The sequence below is a fragment of the Chanos chanos genome, chromosome 5 (assembly GCF_902362185.1).
Source record: "Chanos chanos chromosome 5, fChaCha1.1, whole genome shotgun sequence".
Lineage (NCBI taxonomy): Eukaryota > Metazoa > Chordata > Actinopteri > Gonorynchiformes > Chanidae > Chanos > Chanos chanos.
The window spans coordinates 53,185,423-53,197,922 of NC_044499.1; the positions used below are offsets into that span (position 1 = coordinate 53,185,423).

Below are 12,500 nucleotides of genomic sequence, written 5' to 3' on the forward strand. Positions count from 1 at the left end.
AAACATGAGTCCATTTTGCAGAGGGCATTATTGTGTAGCAATGCTATGCTAGTGTGTGGAGAGGTAAGCATGAATACAGGCATAGGTGGTGTGTGTGTGTGTGTGTCTGTGTGTCTGTGCATTTCTGTAGAACAATTATTTTTGGGGTATTTGTGTATATTGAGCAGTGAGTGCTGTTGAATCCTGAATGGACCAGTTACATGTTAAGTCAGGCCTGTGGACTGCAATGAGAAAAAGTGTGATTTCCAAAGCCCTGCAGACCGTGTGTGTGTTTGTCCTTCTTAAAAAGTCTGATTGGGGCTGTGAAATGCAGGCTTCTGTAGAGTGGGTGGGGCTTGGCTCAGTGTTGTGAGGAGTGGGCGGGGCCTGGCTCAGTCTTGCGTAGAGTAGGCGGGGCTTGGCTCAGTCAGGAGAAACATTGTGTGAGAGAGTCTGTGAATGATTTACTGAACACAGATGCACGTGCAGTTTTGGGTTCTTGGGATTCATCAGTGGAACAACAGAGAGGTTTTGCAGGAAACCACTGCATGTACAGCATGATTCTGGGATCTGCACACAGCAAGTGGAAGAGAGAGAGAGAGAGAGAGAGAGACCACAGTAGCTATGGCAACCAGCAGCAGAGTGGTCTGTTGCTGAGGACATACTCTGTGAATCAGAACACAAAGAGTCCATAAACTAGTACACACGAACGCACACACACACATGCACGCGCACACACACACACACACGCATGCACGCACACACACGCACACACGCATGCACACACACACACACGCACACACACACACACACGCACGCACACACGCACGCACACACACACACACGCACACATGCACACACACACGCACACACACACACACACGCACACATGCACACAGGCGCACACAACTCTGCACAGTTTCTGTCTCTGCCTGACATCCACTCCATGCTCTCATAGCACTGATAGCCTGTTCTATAAAAGGCTACACTGACAGCTGGACACACCACACAATTCTCAGATCCCAACGAGAGAGACTGATAAATGTCCAAACCCTTCCCCATGCTGACAGTGGGGTGTAGAAGTATAACTGATCACTTCCAGATCAAAAGTCCTGTAGAAGACTTGTTCCAGGTCAAAAGTCCTGTAGAAGACTTGCTCCAGATCAAAAGTCCTGTAGAAGACTTGTTCCAGATCAAAAGTCCTGTAGAAGACTTGATCCAGGTCGAAAGTCCTGTAGAAGACTTGTTCCAGGTCGAAAGTCCTGTAGAAGACCTGTTCCAGGTCGAAAGTCCTGCTGTATTTTCCTACCTTTGTTCTCCCTTTAATTGACTAATGAACACACACACATGCAGACATGCATCTGCCGCATTAGGAGGTAAAGGCATCCAGACCCTGGCCTCTGAGTGATCTGCTCCCACAGAGCACTGGTATTTCACGCACATGAGAACTACAGTCTCACGTGAGAACTACAGTCTCCATGAGAACTACAGTCTCCATGAGAACTACAGTCTCACGGGAGAACTACAGTCTCACCTGAGAACTACAGTCTCCATGAGAACTACAGTCTCTATGAGAACTACAGTCTCCATGAGAACTACAGTCTTACATGAAGAGACTCTCTGTTACTATGGCAGCGCACACAGCTCTGGTCTGTGGGGTTTTGAGAACACAGCTGTTTTCCGGCCGTATGTTCTGCTCTCACTGTGGGCGGCACTGAGTCTGTGTACAGGTGTCCAGGACCAGCAGCATCTCTAAATCCCTGGTGGCCCTTTACGCAGGCGAGTGATTTTGAACACAGTCTTCTGTCAGACTAGGCACGGTTTAGAGCACTGCACCGTATTCACTATACAGTCATCAGTGAGTGAGTGAACACAGTCTTCTGTCAGACTAGGCACGGTTTAGTGCACTGCACCGTATTCACTATACAGTCATCAGTGAGTGAGTGAACACAGTCTTCTGTCAGACCAGGCACGGTTTAGTGCACTGCACCGTATTCACTATACAGTCATCAGTGAGTGAGTGAACACAGTCTTCTGTCAGACCAGGCACGGTTTAGTGCACTGCACCGTATTCACTGTACAGTCATCAGTGAGTGAGTGAACACAGTCTTCTGTCAGACTAGGCACGGTTTAGTGCACTGCACCGTATTCACTGTACAGTCATCAGTGAGTGAGTGAACACAGTCTTCTGTCAGACCAGGCACGGTTTAGTGCACTGCACCGTATTCACTATACAGTCATCAGTGAGTGAGTGAACACAGTCTTCTGTCAGACCAGGCACGGTTTAGTGCACTACACCGTATTCACTATACAGTCATCAGTGAGTGAGTGAACAGGTGAGTGATTTTGAACACAAGTCTTCTGTCAGACTAGACACAGTTTAGTGCACTGCACCGTATTCACTGTACAGTAATCAGTGAGTGAGTGAACAGGTGAGTGATTTTGAACACAAGTCTTCTGCCAGACTAGACACAGTTTAGTGCACTGCACCGTATTCACTGTACAGTAATCAGTGAGTGAGTGAACAGGTGAGTGATTTTGAACACAAGTCTTCTGTCAGACTAGACACGGTTTAGTGCATTGCTGGTGTAGTTACATCATTATCACTTTAGATCAGTGAGGGCTCTACTGGTCAGCACGGTGTAGTCAAAACCCACACCGTAGGGCAGATTCAGTAGTGTGTAGTAGTGTGTCTGTGTATAGGTGTGTGTAGTAGTGTGTCTGTGTATAGGTGTGTGTAGTAGTGTGTCTGTGTATAGGTGTCTGTGGTTCTGTGTGTGTGTTTAGGTGTGTGTAGTAGTGTGTCTGTGTATAGGTGTCTGTGGTTCTGTGTGTGTATAGGTGTGTGTAGTAGTGTGTCTGTGTATAGGTGTCTGTGGTTCTGTGTGTGTTTAGGTGTGTGTAGTAGTGTGTCTGTGTATAGGTGTGTGTAGTAGTGTGTCTGTGTATAGGTGTGTGTAGTAGTGTGTCTGTTTATAGGTGTGTGTAGTAGTGTGTCTGTGTATAGGTGTCTGTGGTTCTGTGTGTGTGTTTAGGTGTGTGTAGTAGTGTGTCTGTGTATAGGTGTGTGTAGTAGTGTGTCTGTGTATAGGTGTCTGTGGTTCTGTGTGTGTGTTTAGGTGTGTGTAGTAGTGTGTCTGTGTATAGGTGTGTGTAGTAGTGTGTCTGTGTATAGGTGTCTGTGGTTCTGTGTGTGTGTTTAGGTGTGTGTAGTAGTGTGTCTGTGTATAAGTGTGTGTAGTAGTGTGTCTGTTTATAGATGTCTGTGGTTCTGTGTGTGTGTTTAGGTGTGTGTAGTAGTGTGTCTGTGTATAGGTGTCTGTGGTTCTGTGTGTGTGTTTAGGTGTGTGTAGTAGTGTGTCTGTGTATAGGTGTGTGTAGTAGTGTGTCTGTGTATAGGTGTGTGTAGTAGTGTGTCTGTGTATAGGTGTCTGTGGTTCTGTGTGTGTGTTTAGGTGTGTGTAGTAGTGTGTCTGTGTATAGGTGTGTGTAGTAGTGTGTCTGTTTATAGGTGTGTGTAGTAGTGTGTCTGTGTATAGGTGTCTGTGGTTCTGTGTGTGTGTTTAGGTGTGTGTAGTAGTGTGTCTGTGTATAGGTGTGTGTAGTAGTGTGTCTGTGTATAGGTGTCTGTGGTTCTGTGTGTGTGTTTAGGTGTGTGTAGTAGTGTGTCTGTGTATAAGTGTGTGTAGTAGTGTGTCTGTTTATAGATGTCTGTGGTTCTGTGTGTGTGTTTAGGTGTGTGTAGTAGTGTGTCTGTGTATAGGTGTCTGTGGTTCTGTGTGTGTGTTCAGGTGTGTGTAGTAGTGTGTCTGTGTATAGATGTCTGTGGCTCTGTGTGTGTGTATAGGTGTGTGTAGTAGTGTGTCTGTTTATAGGTGTGTGTAGTAGTGTGTCTGTGTATAGGTGTCTGTGGTTCTGTGTGTGTGTGTGTGTGTGGGTTTCTGTGGTCCAGTGTCTGTGTGTAGTTGTGTGTAGTGGTGTGTCTGTGTGTGTGTGACCTTGTGATACTGTGTCTGTGTGTAGTTTACTGTGGTGCTGTGTGATGTGGCCAGGTTTCCAACATGTCTTAATGCTCTTAAGGTCTTCATAGAATTCCAGGACCTCCGTCAATCCATGTAATAGGATTTGTGCTTAGGCCTGTCAGTCATTACATAAAAATCCACTGTGCTCATAGAAGAGAGAGAGAGAGAGAGAGAGAGAGAATGGTCACATGTGTGGGTGAGTGAACAGGTGTGAATGTCTACGTGTATGGATGAGTCTGCGTGTGTGCAAGAATGATTGCGTGTGTGTGTGTGTGTGTGTGTGTGTGTGTGTGTGTGCATGAAATGACTGCGTGAAAGCACAGCCTGGGAAATGAAATGACTGGGTGATAGCACAGCCTGGGAGCTTCTGGAGGTTTGAACTGTATTGGGAGATTGTTTACAGTCTCATACACAGTGATGTTTGTGCCCTTCAGTTAACTTTCAAGGAAATTCTCAAACATGATTGGTCCTGTGAGACGTACTTGGTTAGAGTGATTGGTTAGAGCAGGGACAGCACTGTCAGTAGTGAGCCGCGGAGGTTAAAGAGAGATTAATGGTAAAACATTACTTTTGACATGACTGCAAAATCAGACATGGGGTTAGTTAGGTGAACAATGTGAACAGTGAGATCAGTCAACTACACAGTGCAGTTAGTTGAGTGAACAGTGAGGGTAGTTAAGTGAACACAAACACAAATTTGTTAAACCAGATTTGTTACGGCTTGTAAAATCCATCCACTGCATGGGCAGCCGTGGTCTAAAGGTTAGAGACTGGAGACCGGGCTTGTGACTGGAGGGATGCCGGTTTGATTCCCAGGCCCAACATCCACGGCTGTGTGCCCTTGAGCAAGGCACTTAAGCCCTGGGCGCTCCCCAAGGAAGGCTGCCCACTGCTCCTTCGTCTGGTGTGTGTGTTCACTACTGGTGTGTTGGATGGGTTAAATGCAGAGGACAAATTCACTGCTCACTGTTCACAGTGTGTGTGTGCAATCACTGAAACTTAAACTTAACTTAAACATCAGCGCTGTAACATCAGTTCTATCTACGCTCACTTAGTAACCAGTGCTGGGCAAAAGTGAAGCAAACTTAGCCCAGGTAAAACATAGCTTAGCTACCTAAAAGCCAGCCTTCAGAGAAATGTTCCAGCTCCTCTGCAAACTACATGGCAGATGTGATTCGCTCCGTTTAAGCTTCTTCATGAATGTCATCACTGACGTGAATTTAAAAACATAAAATACTGGTATTTATATGACACTTCTCATGGACTGGCTCTTGGGTTCTGTTGTAACCAGGTTCTGGAGTACAACCAACCAATGTGAACATAATAACACTGTTCCTGCTTTCTCTGTCTTTCTACCTATGTATGTACAGCATGCGTGGGTATACACACACACACACACACACACACACACATATATAAGTGCTGGGTGGTATACCGGTTTTAATTTCCTGTACGGTATGAATTTCTCATATACTGTCATACTGTAGCATAGCTGAAACAACACCTGTAACGCTTCAATAGGCGACAAATTATATAATATTTTCTGCCGATCGAAGCGTTATGGAGCACTGTGCAGACTGTCTTCAGAGGGGACCCCTATTAACTGTGCATACCCTTCTCACTAATGGCTATAACTTTATAACACAGTAACTCATTATAGGGGTGGGCATTTCAAGCAGAAATACTATTCGATATTCACTGGGAACTAATCGACCATTCTTCGAAGATCGCCCGCAGTAAAGGAAAAGACGTATTGATAGACTTTTTTCTCTGTTTCTCATATAGCAACATATCAGTTTTAATACAGCTCAAAAGATGCTTGTGCAAGTGTATCGTTTCAGTCAGTATCACAACAAACTGTTTAATACATCGAGGAAAGACGTGTTCTGACTGCACCTAAGCCATGATGATACTGATACTGAAGGGCACAGGTGCACACAGGTGTGTCCTTGCTCATTTTGCCAGTCGGGGATATTCTGATTGGTTCTGATTGGTTCTGATGGGTTCTGATGGGTTTTGATTGGTTTTGATTGGTTCTGATGGGTTTTGATGGGTTTTGATTGGTCTGTCGGTAAGTAACGCGTTACTTATGACCAGGCGCCGGTAAAAGCAAGGGAGGATATATTTTTGAGGACAAGACGACAGTCGCATAAACTATTCGATTTTTTATAATTTAATGATTCATTTGATTATTAAGGCCCAGTCATGCAACAAAAATAAAAAATACAGTGATATACCGTGTAGCCGCCAGAATCTTAAAAAATACCGTGATAGAAAGTTTTGGTCGTACCGCCCAGCACTAATATACAGTGTGAGAATGTATGGTTTATAAGAGGTACATATTCATACGGCACACTAGTAGTCTTTTAAAATTCGTTTCAGAAACATAGTTTCTCTTAGGTTGGAAAAAGTTGTTCACAAGCCGCACAAGTGATTCTATGGAAACTCTGAACTGAGCTGAAGGTGCAATTCATATGTGCAGTTCATATTTTAATGAGTCAGTTGTCCCAGATCCAGCCAACTGGCAGAGAATAGACAACTTATTGGTTAAAATATATATTAACTGGGAGGATAGAATGACGTAGCATTTGTCAGCACTGCTACTACGTCAGCTCCACCACTGAAAAGCTATTTGATTTCGAAAATAGGGACGCCACCAGCTCACTACCGGGAAATGGAGTTAAACCGATAGCTTTGCTAGGTTTAGTGATGCTATTGCCCAACTCCTGTATGTGTGTAACATCAGCTCTCTGACGTCCACTGTGTAACATCAGCTCTCTGACGTCCACTGTGTAACATCAGCTCTCTGACGTCCACTGTGTAACATCAGCATTTTTCAGCTTTTTTAGTGCTGATAAATCCATCGCTGCATTTTTAGCTTCAGCATCTGTGGACAATCTCTCCTTAGACTCTCTGTTCTCAAAGAGTCCGTACTTTAGCATATCCACAGACTTTTCTCACTGCGCCCGCACACACACACACCTACACACACACACCCTCGGCTTCATTTTCACTGGGACTCTTGTCGCCATGACAGTCACCGTCTCCTGACAGCAGGGTTTGTTTAATCCAAACCAGACGGTTCCTTCTGGAAGTAAAGAAACACTGGATGCCACCACACGCTCCATTCCTGCGTTATCACAGTCACGAGATGCGTCCACAGGAAGGGACAGCACCATATAAAAACAGTCAGTGAGACAGCACCGTACGAAAACACTCAGTGAGACAGCACCATTAGAAACAGTCAGTGAGACAGCACCGTATGAAAACAGTCAGTGAGACAGCACCATATAAAACAGTCAGTGAGACAGCACTATATAAAACAGTCAGTGAGACAGCACCGTATGAAAACACTCAGTGAGACAACACTATATAAAACAGTCAGTGAGACAGCACCGTATGAAAACACTCAGTGAGACAGCTCCGTATAAAATAGTCAGTGAGACAGCACTATATAAACACTCAGTGAGACAGCACCATATAAAAACAGTCAGTGAGACAGCACCGTATGAAAACACTCAGTGAGACAGCACCATATAAAAAAACTCAGAGAGACAGCTCCGTATAAAACAGTCAGTGAGACAGCACCGTACGAAAACACTCAGTGAGACAGCACCGTATAAAAACAGTCAGTGAGACAGCACCGTATAAAAACAGTCAGTGAGACAGCACCATATAAAAACAGTCAGTGAGACAGCACCGTATGAAAACAGTCTGTTAACAGTGAGAAAACAGCAGAGCCGTTCAGGACGTTTTATGGAGATCCATGTGTTTTATGGAGATCCGTGTGTTTTATGGAGATCCGTGTGTTTTATGGAGATCCATGTGTTTTATGGAGATCCATGTGTTTTATGGAGATCCGTGTGTTTCATGGAGATCCGTGTGTTTTATGGAGATCCGTGTGTTTTATGGAGATCCACGTGTTTTATGGAGATCCATGTGTTTTATGGAGATCCGTGTGTTTTATGGAGATCCACGTGTTTTATGGAGATCCATGTGTTTTATGGAGATCCGTGTGTTTTATGGAGATCCGTGTGTTTTATGGAGATCCGTGTGTTTTATGGAGATCCGTGTGTTTTATGGAGATCCATGTGTTTTATGGAGATCCATGTGTTGCCGTTTGTGTGAATGGAAAAGAGCCTCAGAGGTTGTTTTGTTTGGGGAGAGCATTGCGTGAGTCCCCGCTGTGATAAGGGGCTTTGAGTGGCGGTGGAAGAGCCTTTTCAACACGCCACATTCTTTCCCCTGCCAACCTCCACCAGGCGCTTTCAAGTGGGCACTGATTAGATTAGAGAGACACACATCAGCTCACACATAAACAGAGTCTGGGAGAGATCTGGGGCCTCATTATGAAGGACAGCCAGTACAATGGAGAGTTGCTGATAAACACAAAGAGACAGAATGCTGAAAACACAGAGAAATTTACCGCCAGAGAGAGTCATAGGCAAGTGAACAAGGAGTAAAAAAGGTCCAACTCTGAGATTCAGAGAAGAGATAAAAGAAGAGTGTAAAGAAAGACAGAGGAAGAATGAATGAATCAGCAACACTGTGTGTGTGTGTGTGTGTGTGTGTGTGTGTGTGTGTGTGTGTGTGTGTGTGTGTGTGCGCGTGTGTGTGTGTTTGTGTGTTTGTGTGTGTGTGTGTTTGTGTGTGTGTGTGTGTGTTTGTGTGTGTGTGTTTGTGTGTGTGTGTTTCTAACAACCATGGCAAGATACAACAGTGTTGGAGAGGTCCCACACACACACGCACACACACACACACACACACACACACACACAGACACACACACACAGACTGTGTGTCAGACAGAACCCGCAGTGATAAATGAGCAGTGATTGTGTGAAAGGGGAGAGAGTGTTGGTGGCAGGTGAGGGACAGGGGTCATGAGTGTTGGTGGCAGGTGAGGGACAGGGGTCGTGAGTGTTGCTATAAGCAAGCTATAAGCAAGTTGTCAGTGTTGCGTTGACATTAAATACATGATACTGTGTTACGACCCCGTCCAGGGTGGGGTAAACATAAACATGTGGGTCGACCTCCTTCCCCTGTCACCAGAGCCACCGGAACACCAATACTCAACGCCCAACACCAACACTCAATGCCCAACACCAACACTCAACGCCGAGTATCACTAGTCAGCTGTTTTTTATCAGTTATTAATATTATTGCTACTATTGCAAATGCAATCTAACAGACTCCACGGGTTAGCAAGGCCAAAATAATAAACGAAATATGTCTAACTAAGCAAAAAGGGAAACCTGACCTATCAAAATGAAAATAAAAAGAAATACTAATAAACTTCCCCACCTCCCTAACTAACAGAAACAGGAGAAAACAGGAACAAACTAAAATGGCGCCCACTGCCTACGAGTGCTGACTAACAAACAGACAGAAAAGAAATCAACACGACAACACAACTATTTACACGTTACACTCGATGTCCACATCGTCTCTACAGAGAATTTAACTTTAAAAAGTTATTGCGGCAGCAGGAGTTTCGTCTTTTTAAAACTCCTTGGTGATTTGTTATTGTTGTTATGACCTGTGGGACAAATAGTGAGAAGTAGCTTCAGTTGTCTGTCATGGCTTGGACTGTCCACAGATAACTGTCCACAATGACTATAGATAACTGTCCACAGTGACTACAGTTAACTGTCAACAATAACTACAGCGAACAGCCCACAATAAACAGACAACTGTCCACAATAACTACAGATAATGGTCCACAATAATTACAGATAACTGTCCACAACAACTACATATAGCGACCTACAATAACCACAGATAAGTGTACACAGCAACTACCAATAATGGCCCATGGTTAGATGACAACCTACAATAACTACAGATAACAGCCCACAATACCTACAGATAACCGTCCACAATAATTACAGAGAGCAGCCCACAATAACTAGAGACAATTTACCACAATAAATAACTACAGATAACAACCTACAGATAACTGTCCCCAATAACTACAGATACCAACCTACAGTAACTACAGATAACAGCCCACAACAGCTACAGGTAACTGTCCACATTTGCAACAGACACTGACCTACAATAATTACAGATAACTGTCCACAATAACTACAGATACCACCCTACAATAGCCACAGATAACTGTCCACAATAACTACAGATACCACCCTACAATAGCCACAGATAACTGTCCACAATATCTACAGATACCACCCTACAATAGCCACAGATAACTGTCCACAATAACTACAGATACCACCCTACAATAGCCACAGATAACTGTCCACAATATCTACAGATACCACCCTACAATAGCCACAGATAACTGTCCACAATATCTACAGATACCACCCTACAATAGCCACAGATAACTGTCCACAATATCTACAGATACCACCCTACAATAGCCACAGATAACTGTCCACAATAACTACAGATACCGCCCTACAATAGCCACAGATAACTGTCCACAATATCTACAGATACCACCCTACAATAGCCACAGATAACTGTCCACAATAACTACAGATACCACCCTACAATAGCCACAGATAACTGTCCACAATAACTACAGATACCACCCTACAATAGCCACAGATAACTGTCCACAATAACTACAGATAACGGCCCACAGTTTGTGTCCTCTAAGTTCATTGCTCTCCTGATGAGGCAGGGTGTTCACCATATCTGTATAGAATACTGTCATTCTCAGGAAGGGTAGAGTGTCTGATTCAGATCTGTAAGAATGACTGAAGAGCTAACCTGGCCAAAGGCTCCCCATTCACCACAACAAACCCCCAAATTTTCTGTTGGATCCAGATGGCATCGTGGCTATGTCCGGTGTGAGGTGTCGGCTCCACCAACCAAAATACTTGCTCAACCCCTTGGGGTCCCTCACACGAGTGACCTTTCACCCTGCACTCCACCAGACCAATACAGGATTTTTGGAATAATTTTTTTGAATGGGGTAGGTTCTCCCCCAGAGTTAGAGTTGCTGTTGGATTATCTTGTTTAGGCATGTGTTTCACCACCTCAGTGGGGACCAGTGGTTTCCTAATCAGTTCTTTGTTGATTGCTCACTTGGCCAATGTTATTGTTTAAGACAGAGGGAGTTTATTATGTTTCACTGCTAAAATACCATTTTACAGAGAACTCCAAATACATGTTCAGGCTGTTTGTACGCTTCAACAAGTAAGGAATTGAAGTTCTCCATTTGGAACTGACCGTATTAATGTGATTGTAGCTCTTTGTTTTCAGTATTTCAGGGTTTTTTATGCTGCTTTTGTGATATTGTAGAATACATTTGAAAAAAACATTACAGTGCCCTTCATCCATCTCATAATCTACACTAATTCACTGCAATGTTGGCAATTACTAACTACTTTGTTTATTTGTTTACTTTTAACTGTGTTTTGCTGTTTCTTGCTCTTACTGTTTTACCGCTGTGCCGTTTACAGTTCTTCAACATTAGTTTTACTCCTTCCCTAATGATGAGGGTTGTTATGTATAAATGTTATGACAGTGTTATGTCAGGACACTTGTTGATGTGGTGGTTATGAGAGAGACAATTTACAGGACTAAGGAAGTAATAAATGACGGCCAAGCTCTTAGCGAGTCACTGTTATTGTGTCGTCATGAACCACACAGTGCTGAGAAGATTGTGCAGTTAAGACTGAGAGTGTGAGCCAGACGCAGAATATGCGTCAGTGAATAAATCAAACTGATAATCAGGGTCGGGTACCGATACCCGGTGCCAGTGTGGCACCGGTTCCTATACGATCGGTATCTACCAGACCGAATCACAACAGAGATTTCGGTGCCTCATTTTGGTGCCACTTACTGTGAGTGCCTGAGCTGTCAATTGAAATATTTGAAGAGTTAATTTGCAAAAACCGATAAGCGCCATCCTTTATAAGAACAAACTGACTGTCGTGAGTTATCCTTAACATTCAGCACATTCTGAACCCTAAATACCTTTTGTTACAAAAGCTGTTATTGTCCATTGTCAAGGCAATGTAAGTTCAGGTTTTATAGCTGAAAATGCCAGTGCTGTTCTTGAATACAACCCGATAAATTCGTTCAGTGAATCAGCGTACAGTATTCACGTCAGGTGCAGTAAAATTTATTTTGCTGTTATTATTACTGTAACTGTTACTCGGTGTTAAATTATTGTAGTCGGGTTAGGTTTTGTTTATTATGTGAATCTTTTATGTAAATTTATAAAGTGTTTTGTATTTCTTTATATTTGTATACTTCAGGTGTTCAATTAAGTTAATGTATTGTTCAGTTTGAAGTTCAGATTTGCCATTCTTTAATGCTGTCAACCTTCATTTTGTTCTTTTTCTTTAAGTATTGGTTTAGGCACCGTTTAGGCACCAACACCGTTTTAAAAGTATCGTTTTAGTACTGATATCAGAAAACACCCAAACAATATCCAACCCTACTGATATTAAAACCAAGGTAAACCTGGACGTGTAAATCTATAGCACTAATGTGAATCTGTGAATGTTTTCTTACAGT

The 12,500-nt window shown here is 43.5% G+C and overlaps 1 protein-coding gene across 1 annotated transcript in view; it reads left to right on the forward strand.

Annotated features, from left to right (window-relative positions):
- The window catches only part of ablim1b (actin binding LIM protein 1b), a 74,328-nt gene that overhangs the window by 2,646 nt on the left and 59,182 nt on the right, over window positions 1-12,500 (forward strand). Inside the window, exon 2 of the mRNA XM_030773116.1 lies at window position 12,500. This exon is cut by the window's right edge and continues 134 nt beyond it. Within this exon, the coding sequence (XP_030628976.1) occupies window position 12,500 (1 nt within the window). The remainder of the gene's footprint in view (window positions 1-12,499) is intronic.